Source organism: Meles meles, chromosome 19, assembly GCF_922984935.1.
Source record: "Meles meles chromosome 19, mMelMel3.1 paternal haplotype, whole genome shotgun sequence".
NCBI lineage: Eukaryota > Metazoa > Chordata > Mammalia > Carnivora > Mustelidae > Meles > Meles meles.
The window spans coordinates 13,938,498-13,951,277 of NC_060084.1; the positions used below are offsets into that span (position 1 = coordinate 13,938,498).

The 12,780-nt window shown below is 46.8% G+C and overlaps 1 protein-coding gene across 1 annotated transcript in view; it reads right to left on the reverse strand.

Moving 5' to 3' along the window:
- The window catches only part of PKD1L3 (polycystin 1 like 3, transient receptor potential channel interacting), a 67,511-nt gene that overhangs the window by 31,473 nt on the left and 23,258 nt on the right, over nt 1-12,780 (reverse strand). Inside the window, exons 11-18 of the mRNA XM_045987735.1 lie at nt 12,524-12,652; nt 11,960-12,191; nt 9,428-9,621; nt 6,876-7,106; nt 5,599-5,700; nt 5,152-5,330; nt 2,829-2,975; nt 70-266 (exon numbers count right to left, since the gene is read on the reverse strand). Coding sequence (XP_045843691.1) covers nt 70-266; nt 2,829-2,975; nt 5,152-5,330; nt 5,599-5,700; nt 6,876-7,106; nt 9,428-9,621; nt 11,960-12,191; nt 12,524-12,652 — 1,411 coding nt within the window. The remainder of the gene's footprint in view (nt 1-69; nt 267-2,828; nt 2,976-5,151; nt 5,331-5,598; nt 5,701-6,875; nt 7,107-9,427; nt 9,622-11,959; nt 12,192-12,523; nt 12,653-12,780) is intronic.

The following is a 12,780-nucleotide window of genomic DNA, read 5'->3' on the forward strand; positions in this document are numbered from 1 at the left end:
GAGGAAGGAGGGTGCCGTACAGTGAAAGGATTACGTGCCACAAACACCACACGCCAGGCTCACCCGCACCTGGCTCGTCTCTCTCAGCCATGCTGCTGCTTCTCCTCCAGAACATAACATTGACCACCATGTTGCACAGCAGCGACGTCACGCAGCAAGTGAGTCTCTGGACTCTCGTAAACCGGTTCCAGGGATGTCGAGTTACGACTGAGAGCCACAGATGGTCCTGGGTGAGCTTCTCTACAATGATGGACGAGAACAGGTGTCTAAGAAGATAAATGAGAACAGGACAGACGGGAGTTGTCATCCTGATGGCGTCCCAGGCAAAGATGTATTTTGTCCGGCCACAAGCTCACCGTGACAACTCAGCCACCATCTGACACTTCTATCAAGATGCTTCCAAATGACATGGCAGTGGGATTCCTTTGCGATTTTAGGACACCGTTTTTGTTTTTTTTTTAAATATTGTATTTATTTATTTGACAGAGAAGGACTCAGTGAGAGAGGTAACACAAGCATGGGGAGTGGGTAAGGGAGAAGCAGGCTTCCCACTGGGCAGGGAGACCGATGTGGGGCTCGATCCCAGGACCCTGGGATCATGACCTGAGCCAAAGGCAGACACTTAATGACTGAGCCACCCAGGTAGCCCTGGACATGAGGTTTTTGAGGATGAGGTTGATTTATATTGTATGAGAGTTAAAAATTAAAAACCATTTTTTTAAAAACTTCCTAAGAGTTTTGATAAATCTTTTGCTCTACAAAAGTTTGCATCAGGCTTCCACTCAAGACAGTTTGGTAAATTCATACTTTGAGCACCTGCTCTACTCCAAATGTGGAGGAACTATCGATAAGCTACAAAAAGAAAGAATAAAACATACTGGCTGGGCTTTAAAAGAGGATAAATATCTCTGAGGAGAAGTGGAATTAGAAAAAGTGGTGGTAAGTAGGGAAGTCGTAGGATTTCTGGGCTCCAGGTCTGGAAGAAGGTAGAACACAGCAGGAGTTTGCCTCGTGGAGGGTAACTGGAATTCAAAGTTTTTCATGGTGAGGGAAGGGAGAGTGCTGAAGGGATGCCATGACATGCACACAAAACTCCCAGCAAAGACCAGGAGGCTTACTGGTTCCAGGCATTTACAAAATCTCTGTCTAAACATTAAATCACCATGAAACTAACTGAGCAGAAACTTCACCTGCAAGCCATGACGAAGAACACAGAATTCATTCAGAAAAAGTCACTAACCAGGGGCACCTGGGTGGCTCAGTGGGTTAAAGGCCCTGCCTTCAGCTCTGGTCATGATCCCAGGGTCCTGGGATCGAGCCCCACGTCTGGCTCTCTGCTTCCCTTCCTCTCTCTCTGCCTGCCTCTCTGCCTACTTGTGATCTCTGTCTGTCAAATAAATAAATAAAATCTTAAAAAAAAAAGTCACTAACCAGATAACAATAACAACTACGAAGAACAATAAATCCTGGGGCAGGGAAAGGGAATATGATTTCCAGCATCGCCACATTCCATTATTTAAAATGGTCAGTTTTGGGCACCTGGGTGGCTCAGTGGGTTAAAGCCTCTACCTTCGGCTCAGGTCATGATCTCAGGGGCCTGGGATCGAGCCAGGCATGGGGTTCTCTGCTCAGCAGGGAGTCAGCTCCCCACCCACGTGCCTGCCTCTCTGCCTACTTGTGATCTCTGCCAAATAAAATCTTTAAAAAATATATTTTAAATGGTCAGTTTTTATCAAAAGATCACAAGACACCAAAAGAAACAACAAAGTATATCTCACTAATGCATGTGTGCGTGCACACACACAGCCATAAATACACACTGTCCCTGAGGAAGCCAAGACACAGGATATACTAGAAAGAGACTTTAAATAAATAAATAAAATCTTTTTTTTTTAAGACTTTATTTATTTATTTGACAGAGAGCGATCACAAGTAGGCAGAGAGGCAGGCAGAGAGAAAGAGGAGGAAGCAGGCCTCCTGCTGAGCAGAGAGCCCGATGCGAGGCTCGATCCCAGGACCCTGAGATCATGACCTGAGCCGAAGGCAGCGGCTTAACCCACTGAGCCACCCCGGCGCCCCTAAATAAATAAAATCTTAAAAAATAGTTTATTTGTCAGAGAGAGAGAGAGAGAGAGAGAGAGAGTGAGAGTGCACAAGCAGGGGAAGCAGCAGGCAGAGAGAGAAAGGGGCTCCCTGTCGAGCAAGGAGCCCGATGTGGGACTCGATTCCAGGACCCCGGGATCACGACCCGAGTTAAAGCAGATGCTCAACCCACTGAGCCACCCATGCACCCCCCGAATAAGCTATTTTTTTAAATTTTATTTACTTATTTGACAGAAAGAAAGAGAGAGCACACACAAGCCGGGGGAGCAACAGGCAGAGGGAGAAGCAGGCTCCCTGTGAGCAAGGAGCCCGCTGCGGGGCTCGATCCCAGGATTCTGGGATCATGACCCAAGCTGAAGGCAGACGCCTAATGACTGACCCACCCAGCTGCCCCAAAATCAGCTATATTAAATGTGTTCAAAGAACCAAAGACAACCATGTCTAAAGAACTAAAGGAAAGTGAATGAGAATGGCGTCTTGCCAAATAGAAAACATCAGTAAATAGAAATTATTTTTTGAAAGAACCAAACAGAAAGGCCACAGTTGAAAAATACATGCAGTGAAATGCAAAGTTCACTGGAAAGGCTCCACGGCAGATCGGTGCAGGCAGAGGAAACAGTCAGCAAACCTGAAGACAGGTCAATTGGCATCATCCCATCTGAGCAGCAGAAAGAATGAAGAAAAACAAACACAGCCACCTGCAGACCACCACTTCCCACCAATACCTAAAGGAAAAGAGCTCTTTCTTTGAGACTGGCACGAAGACCCGGTCACGCTCGCACTCTCCGAGGTCCACTGCCAGCCAACAGTTGCACAGGAAGTACCATTTCTTCTGAGCTGCCAGGTCACTGACAGTGACCTGGTTTACGTACCTACGGTACAATGAAAGTAGGTATGTTACGGGGGGGGGGGGGGGGGGTAGGCACGAACCAGCTGCTGCAACAAGAGGTAATCTTGCCCTGGCGGGAAATGGATTCTTTTCATTGTGAGGCAAGAACTAAAGAAAGAGACAAGAGCTGATCCAAGTGTTCCCTTCCTGACCTCTAAGGGAATTCATGTATCAAAACCAGAATGCAGCCTTCTGTCACTCGGGAACACTCCAGTGTGCATACGTCTCCCTTAACTTTCCTTGTTCATACACGCCAGTCGCCCCTTCATACAGCCCACCTGCCTCTGTCTCCTGTCACCAGGGCCTGAGGGGGCGTCCCTGGCGGGTGGGGACTGGTCTTCAACATTCATGTTAATGACTTCTCGTCTTACTGGGTTCTGTACACTCTACAGTTCAACACATTTTGAGAAGTGTAAATACTGTGTAAATACCACCACCATCAAATTATCACCCCCAAAATTTCCCTGTGCCCCTTTCCAGTCAGCCCCGCTGATGGCCACCCCTGGCCCCAGGTGACCACTGATCTGCTTTCTGTCCCTCAGACTAGTTTGCCTTTTTTTTTTTTTTTTTTAGAATTTCAGATATGTGGATGCATATGGCATGTTTCCTTTTGTGTCTGGCTTCTTTTGCTTTGTAAAATGTTTCTGGCATTCACCCACGTCACTGTATCCGTAAATCGTTCTTTGTGCTGGTGGGTTGTACATCTTTTAACGAACATGCTGACACTCGTTTCTTCATTCACTGGATGGGCACGCGTGCTGTTCCTAGTTTTGGATGGCTATTAACAAAGCTGCTATGAACGTACGTGTGCAAGTCCTGGAACGGACGTGTGTTTTCATTGATCTTGGGTGATCACCTAGGAGTGCAGTTTCTGGGTCATGTGGTACATGTCTATTGGCCTTCACAAGCCCTGCCAAACCGTCTGTCCACGTGGCTGCACCGCTGTGTGCTCCTGCCTGAGGCGCGTGAGTTCCAGTGGCTCCCAATGTCACCCCAACTCGATTTTGTCAGACTTTATTCCAGTCATTCTAGACTAGATGTTCAGTGCTCTCACTGTGCTTTTAATTTGCATTTTTGATGACCAGCGACATTATGCATCTCTTCAGGAGCCCATTATACATTATTCCCCTTTATAAATCAAACCACAATCAGTGTCCAAGAGCTTTGTAGATGCCTGAACACAGGAGAAGCAGCTAGCAAATGCTTAGACTCGACTGGCCTCGCGTAACGCAGAGAGACTCCTACTACTAACGCTTTCGGGCAGGGAGCGTACTCTTTGCAGGTGGGCAACACTCAGCAACTGACTGATCAGAGTCCCTGTGCCTTAGACCTTTGACTCCATTCCCTTCTGTTTTCCTAACCCCAATCAATAGTCTTGATCTCGGTTAACGCCATCATTACTCTGTCCATGCACCGCCCCTCGTTCTGAGGGCAGCGGCAGGAAGAGCAGAACCAGGTGGACTTCATGCATGTCAAGTTCATGGCTTCATCACTGACCCTTTTCCTCACAAGTTCCCTGGGCCTGTCCCACATCAGGATTCTGCCCTCCTTTCCTCTCTTCTAAAGCTCTTAATTTTGACTGAAAGTGTATTTAGTGAAGAGTCGTTTATTAAGTTTACACTTCAAAGATATTTTTTTGGGGCACCCGGCTGGCTCAGTTGGTTAAGTGTCTGCCTTTGGCTCAGGTCATGATCCCAGGGTCCCGGGATCAAGCCCCATGTTGGGCTCCCAGCTCAGTGGGATGTCTCCTTCTCCCTCTACCTCTGCCCCTCCCCCTGCTCATGCTCTCTCTCTCACTTGCTCACTCTTTATCTCAAATAAATAAAGATATTTTTCATGTGTAGAGATACTTCTCACTTACAACACTTTGGGCAGTAAATTGATATGATTTGGTCTTCACAATCATGACACCATTAAGTGAAAATAAAAGAAAAAATCATCTGTCACTTTACCATCCACACAGAATCATATTGTTAATTTTCCCTGTTTCTTTCCAGAGTTTCCCCTTTGTAGATGTTTTGAAATTTAAATCTACTAGTCATTTGTTATGATTGGCCCAAAGCATTATTGTTCTGCGTGGCGGTGGCATGCTGGTCTCGCCCCACAACTGGGGGATCCACAGAGAAGGAAGGACAAGGCCGCCCGACACAGGTACTTACCAAGAAGGGCTGGCCCCCGAGTTGTCATGCCAGAGCCGCAGGCCGTGCAACTCCCCGAGGAAAGACTGGGTGGTGAGGAGGAAGACGTCCAGTCCCCCTCGCTCGAAGACTGCCTTCTGGGGGTCACAAAGGTGATGGGGCTCACTCCGTCCCTCTGATCCATAAAGGGTGATGACCACCTAAAACACGACATGGAAAGATAAAATGCAGGACGTTCTAACATGAGCCCTTGAGTTTATCCTTCAGGGGAAAGAAGGAGACAGAGAAAACGATCAAGGTGAAGTCGCTAGGGGGCTGGACAAGCTCAGCGGGCTCTGCACACGTACCGTACAGAACCAGGACCTGTGCTCCTAACGTGCTCCTGGAGGGCGGGGTGTCACCAGGTCAGAGCGCATCTGTGCGCTAGAAGACGCAAGGCCAAGGGCGAAGACCACTCATTTCACTAACCTTAGCTGTTGTGGCAGCCCTTCTTCGATAGCCAGTGGAGACCTGAAGAAGGTAGTGAAACTGAGAGCTGGGGCCATTATCGGCTAGGACAGTGACCTTCACCTGCAGGGAAAGCAGAACCAAGAAGGATCTTTGCCGGAGAAGCAGGAGGATGAGCGGTCCAGCTTCGACAACCCGATGGAGAGCAAGGGGGACTTGCGAGTGGGAGGTAAACAAGCAGACCCAAGGGACGGAACAGCAGTGAGGGCTGGAAGGCCCAGCTTTATGCCTCGAAAATGAAATAGTCACAGAATCCCTGATCAGGTCTTGGGCTTTGAAACCTTTCCATCTCCCTCCCATGCAGAGAGGGAGGGAGATGGACCCGGAGGACACTTACTTGTGAATCTCTGATAAACGATGAATCACTGGGGAGCACACTTACACTAAAAATGCATTCACTATATGAAATTCAAATTTAACTGGGTGTCCTATGTTGTTTTTGTTTTTGTTTTTTTTTTGTCCTATGTTTTTATTTATAAAAACTGGCAACTCTTCACGCATAGCAAGAAAGAAATGGACGGCATGTATTCTAGAATTTCCAAGGGTAAGAAAACATACGAATAAAAAACGCACGCAATGGTTGCTAAGAAGAGGCTGTCATCAGGGTGCCTGGGTGGCTCAGTCGGTTGAGCATCTGACGCCTGATTTCAGCTCAGGTTGTGATCTCAGGACTGTGAGATCGAGGCCCGTGAAGGGCTCTGTACTCAGTGCAGAGTCTGCTTCTGTTTCTTTCTCCCTCTCCCTCTGTCCTTCCCCCCGTGCACTTGCTCTTTCTAAAATAAATAAATAAATCCTTAAAACAAAAAGAAGAAGCAGCTGTCATCAAGGGATTTTTTGTTGTTGTTCAAAAAAGAGATTCCTTACAGGTTTCTTATATATTGCAGTTACGTGAAATTATCATTTCACTTCCAGGTAACTTTCATATCCAGTGTATAAAGTGAGACAAACTTGCGTTCGATTTTGGTTACATTCTCTAGATGTTCTGGGTGATTCCTAACTTAAACAAATCACAGGAGGGTTCAACCTCCACTAAAGGAAAAGAAAAAAAAAAAAAAAAGGAGATAGAGCGTTAAGTTGCTAAGCAGACAGGAGACATGAAGAGAAACTTAAGAAAAGTCCCCCCTGAATTTCTACGCCACCAAGTATCACGCTACCAGCCTCTTCTGGTCAAGGGTTTTTTCCATCTTGTTCAACACACTCAAGACACTGTGGCAAAGCTTCTAGAATCAATGTCTCACCTTCTGCATGTCTGCTTGATCCTTTCTCCAAGCCCACACACATGTGAGTATATAGAATCCTAAAAGGCTGGCCAGCAAAGACACCCCAACAGGGTTGTTGGTCACGCGAAGGAACAGCTTGATTGTGTCCTTAATGTTCACGGTCCGGGGCACAATGAAGAAGTCGCTGCCAAAGTAGGCCAGGCGGTTACAGAGACACTGTGTCCTCAAAACCGTGCTCTGTGGCCCAACCTGTAATTAGAATCAAGATGCTGATTCTAACTGAACAGAGTGCTAAGAAAAGGACAAACATAAAACACAAACATAAGCAGTTCTGAGAGGGAAAACTGTCCGGGCTGCATATTCACTGCTGGCGGTCGCGGAGGCCGGGGGAAGCAGCGTGGAGAGCAATCTGGCAGCCTGGTACTCTGGCCAATCCAGGCGCGAACACACACCCCAGGGGAAGTCTGCACATGCGCACAAGGAGACGCGAGAAAGAATGTTTCCGTCGTCGTTGTTCAAAACCAAAGAATCGGAAATGACCTATGTATGTCCAGTAACAGCCGAACATACAAACAAAGAAGTAGAGGGCTACCACTCTCTACTGATGGGATATTCTCTAGCAGTTAAAATGAATGAGTTAGAGCGAGATACAGCATCATGCATAAATGCTGAGTGAAAAATACAAGTTAAAGGGGACACCTGAGTGGCTCAGTCGGTTAAGCGTCTGCCTTCAGCTCAGGTCATGATCCCAGGGTCCTGAAATTGAGCCTGGAATTGAGCCCTGCATCGGGCTTCCTGCTCAGCAGGGAGTCTGCTCCTCCCTCTCCCACTCCTCTTGCTTGTGCTCTCTCTCTGTCAAATAAATAAAATCTTAAAAAAAAAATACAAGTTGAAGAAGGATGGTACAAATGGTACCATTTATACACGGAGACCCAAAGCATGCCCAACAACACTCGTGTGTCAGTATGACTGACTGTTTTCCATGCCACAAGGTCAAGCTCTTGGTGCTGGGTCTAGCTCTTGCCCTGGGAGGACTTCGGCAGCTCTGTTCCTTGCATAGGGTCCAAGCGCTGTACAAGGCTTCAAGGAGGCAGGAAACCCCCTGGTGCTTTTTGTGAGCATCTGGGTCAATGCTGGGTGAGTCTTGCTATTCAAAGTGCTGTCTCCACAACTCGGAGCTCTGACATCACCTGGGAGCCTGTTAGAAAGTAAGAAGCTCAGGTCCCACCCTCCTTTACTACAACTGAATCTGCCATTGAACAGGCTCCCAGGTAGAGGATTTGCTAGAAAGGCTTTGCTACAGATCTTCCAGAAATCTCTGCTGAGGCCATGAATGGTGTCGGTGCCTTCCAGAGCATCTTCTTTCCCTCTATTCCCATGTGAATGACCCTTCTCAGCTCTTTTACGAACAGCCTCATGATTTCCAGAACCTTGCACCACAGTTTTTGTGCAACTGAACCAGGACTTAAATCAGACGGGATCGCACAAATTCACCAGTGTGAAAATGCAGAGTGCCATTTTTAAAAAAAGATTTTATTTATTTATTTGCAGACAGAGAGAGATCACAAGTAGGCAGAGAGGCAGGCGGAGAGAGCGGGGGAAGCAGGTTCCCGGCTGAGCAGAGAGTCAGATGAGGGGCTTGATCCCAGGACTCTGAGATCATGACCTGAGCCGAAGGCAGAGACTTAACCCACTGAGCCACCCAGGTGCCCTGCAGAGTGCCATTTTAAAGTGGGCACACACTTGGAATTAGGTAACCATGTGGAAAGTCTCCAACTAGCCTGGAATGTACAAGAATCTGCTAGCTTTTTTTTTTTTTTTTAAGATTTAACTTATTCATTTGACAGAGAGGGCAAGCGAGAGAGAGCGAGCAAGCACAAGCATAGGGAGCAGAGAGGGAGAGGAAGAAGCAGACTCCCCGCCGAGCAGGGAGCCTGATGTGGGGTTCGATCCCAGGACCCCAAGATCATGACCTGAGCCGAAGGCAGATGCTTAACTGACTGAGCCACCCAGGTGCCCCTGCTAGCTTGTTTTTATAAAGGTTCTTTTTTAATTTTTATTTTTTGAAGATTTTATTTGCCTGAGAAAAAGCATAAGCAGGGGAAGCAGGAGAGAGAGAAAGAAGCCCCCCCTGCTGAACAGGGAGCCGGATACGGGGCTTGATCCCAGAACCCTAGGATCATGACCTGAGCTGAAGGCAGACACTTAACAACTGAGCCACCCAGGCGCCCCTAAAAGTTCTCTTTTATTAAGCAAGATGTTTTCCTTTTACCCACCACATATTTAATATTTGTAGAACTTCTGCATATTACTTACTATATCCAGAACTGTCAGATTCACCCTGGACTGCGTTTAGGAAAGAAATTACACATATGGGGCACAAGCTAGCTCCAAAGAGGCACACTGTCCTGGCCCGCTACGCACATTCCTTCTCCGTTTTCCTAGGCTGACTTATTTCCCTTCTGCTGATTTTTCTTTCTGGGCTCCCCACCCCCAAACAAGGTAAGAGTTGCTCTGCATTTCGTGCCAGCGCAGGCGGTAGAGAAAGAGCAAGTGGCGTGGCTTCTTACGTGGCATCCACGGCTCTTCCACGTGCTGTTGTGGCCATCCCAGAAATAACACTGCGTGACAGCTGTCACCACCGAGAACCGGGCGGGTGTCTGCTGGGCACTCTCCTTGCTTTCATTCCATGTGGCCGTCACGTGGTAGGTGCCGGTCCCATGCCGAAGGCTCTCTGGGCTCAGCACCCATGTATATTCCTCAGCTGAGAACCAAGAACGGTGCTTAGTTGCCTTTTAAATGGGACAAAAGTACCATGAGAACCTTCCTTATGAAGGATGTATTATTGTCATTATTTTATAAATAGGGAAATGATTAAGCCTGGAGTTACAAATGATTTTATTTTCTTAACATTTGAGAGAGAGGGGCCCCTGGGTGGCTCAGTGGGTTAAAGCCTCTGCCTTCAGCTCAGGTCATGATCCCAGGGTCCTGGGATCAAGCCCCGCGTCGGGCTCTCTCCTTGGTGGGGAGCCTGCTTCCTCCTCTCTCTCTCTGCCTGCCTCTCTGCCTGCTTGCGATCTCTTTTGAAAAAATAAATAAAATCTTTGAAAAAAAAAACATTTGAGAGAGAGCGCGTGCACGCGTTCACTATGAGCAGGAGGGGCAGAGGGAGAGGGAGAGAGATTCTCAGGAAGAACCGTGCTGAGCACAGAGCCCGTCACGGGGATGGATCCCACGACCCTGACCTCATGATCGGAGCCGAAACCAAGAGTCGGACGCTTACCTGATGGTGCCACCCAGGGGCCCCACAAATGATTTTCAAGACAATGACCAGTGATACAACCTGGGGCTCTGCATCACTCCTGTTCCAATAAGAAACTGTATTTTTTTGACGAATGAAGATTTAGGTCTAATGGGTCAGGATTTTATGAATTTTAGAAAAAAGAAATTGTCATCCATCACAATGAGACCTAGCGAGCAAAAGAAGCCCCCAAACGAAGCAATGATGGAAAGAGCCAGACTGATTGTTGCAGGAAAGAGCTCCGATTCCAGGTCCGGCTCTGTCACCAGATGGCTGGGAAGGGCTACGGCAAGTCCCAAATCTCCCTAGCTTTCTCTCATTTCAGACAAGGACTCTGGACCAGAGGATGTCTAAGATCCCCTCCAGATCCAAACATGACGCTGTCAAGATGGGCACAGAAGATGGGAGCGCCTTCTCCGAATCGGGAGAGAGCCCGCAGGTAGCGCAGACAGAGCCTTGCAGCGGTGAGCCCTGTGTCAGTGAGGCCAACACCAGAGCCAGGGGCAGCTCGCTCAGCCCTGGCAGACCATAACAGGAGACTGCGACATGCTTTCTCCATTGCAATGACTCCCCCCATCCCATTGTTTTTTAAATGCGAAGGCTTATCTAAGACTTCCCTGTAGCTTTAGAATAATTTTTTTCTTTAAATTAACATATAGTGTATCGCGAGTTTCAGAGGTAGAGTTCAGTGATGCATGAGTCTTAAATAACACCCAGTGCTCATCACATGACGTGCTCTCCTTCGTGTCCACCTCCCCATTACCCCATCCCGACTCCCCAGGACTACATTTAAAGTTGATATCTGGTGACTATGTTTCTGGGTCAAGTATATCCAGGCCCTATTTATGTACTGCAGAAATTCTTAACTATTCTAAGCCACAAAGTAGTCCGTCTGGTATTACAACAAGACCTACTGAGACATCTCTGTCCTTACCCAAACCTAAGATGAGAAATAATGGTTGAAATACAGACATAACCCACTGTGCTGGGATTTTATTCTCAACATGATGGAAATTTTCAACCATGCAGAAAGTGGACTATTACACAGTGAACACCCAAATAATCCCCGAAAAGATTCTATAATCAACATTTTACTGAATTTGGGGCAACTGGCTGGCTCAGTCAGAAGACCATATGACTCTTGATCTTGGGATCATGAGTTTGAGCCCCATATGGGTGTGAAGATTGCTTAAATAAGTAAAACTTAAAAAAAAATTTACTAAATTTGTTTTATCACCTATAGATCACGATCCATTCCACAATCCTTCTTTTTAAAAAATGCATTTCATGGTCATGTATATTTACACGTGATGCAATTCCATAGAACTAATAAACACACATACACGACTGTGTGTAACACTGGTGAATCCCAATGAGGTCAATGCATTGTACCAGTGTCGTTTGCTGGTTAGGATGTTGTGCCGTAGTTAAGTAGGACGTCACCAGTAGGAGAAACTGGGTGAGATACAGATCTGTTTAATTCTTCACAATTGCATGAGGACCCACAGTTACCTCAAGACAAAAAGTTAAAAAAAAAAAAAAAAAAGAATGGAAAAAGAAAATGCATTTCAAAGATTTCAAAGTAAGTTTCTGGGGCACCTGCATGGCTCAGTGGGTTAAAGCCTCTGCCTTCGGCTCAGGTCATGATCCCAGGGTCCTGGGATTGAGCCCCACATCGGGCTCTCTGCTCAGCAAGGAGCCTGCTTCCCCCCCCTCCCCCGCCTACTTGTGATCTCTGTCTGTCGAATACATAAATAAAATCTTAAAAAAAAAAAAAGTAAGTTTCTGATTGGGGCTTTACCTTTTTGCCACACCTGATTCTTTGGAAGGGTGACGTTCAGGTCAAAGTGGGTATGGTTCGGCTGATACTGGAACCCCAGGTAGAGTGTCATTAAAAGGTGACTTTCAGGTTCTATGCATACGATCAGGGATTTCTCCAGGGACGTGATGTTCACTACGATAATAAAATGATCTGAGCTCACGTTGAAGCTGGTGCGATGGATTTCCATGCTAACATTTCTCCACAGCATGATCTAGAAGGAGACAGTTAATCGATCTTCAAGTTCATGATGGTCCATCCACTGACGTCTTTCAGTCTCCTTTCTAGTGAAAATGGAATGTGACTTCCTAAGTCTTCCTCCCCGAGTATTAATAGGTAACAAGGAGCCGGGGTGAAGGGACAAGAACAATCTCAGACTGAAACACCTTCCCCTAGTGGAGAGGTAACCTCCTTGTAGAAGCTCCTCAGTGGAGATGGCAATAATCAAACAAGGGGACTGTCACGAATCTCAAATGACTTTCTACCATCCTGTTCTCCAAGAATTCCTATTCCCTTCTATTTCATTCCCTAATAATCATGTCATACCTCGATATCTTCCATTAAGTCATCGACTTGGAACAATTTATGATTAGAGCTTAGCAACACACTCCCGATGCTTCCAACAATGTTCTTGTCATCAAAATCCCTGAAGGGATTGAAAGCTAGTCCTGTTACCTAGAGACAAGAGAACTTGGTTTCATCTGTTGCTGAAATCTTCAGAAAATCTTCATAAATAACACCCCTACAGGTAATAAGGTGTCAGGTATCCATAATTAAAGTAAAGGTTGGGATTTTTTTCCCCT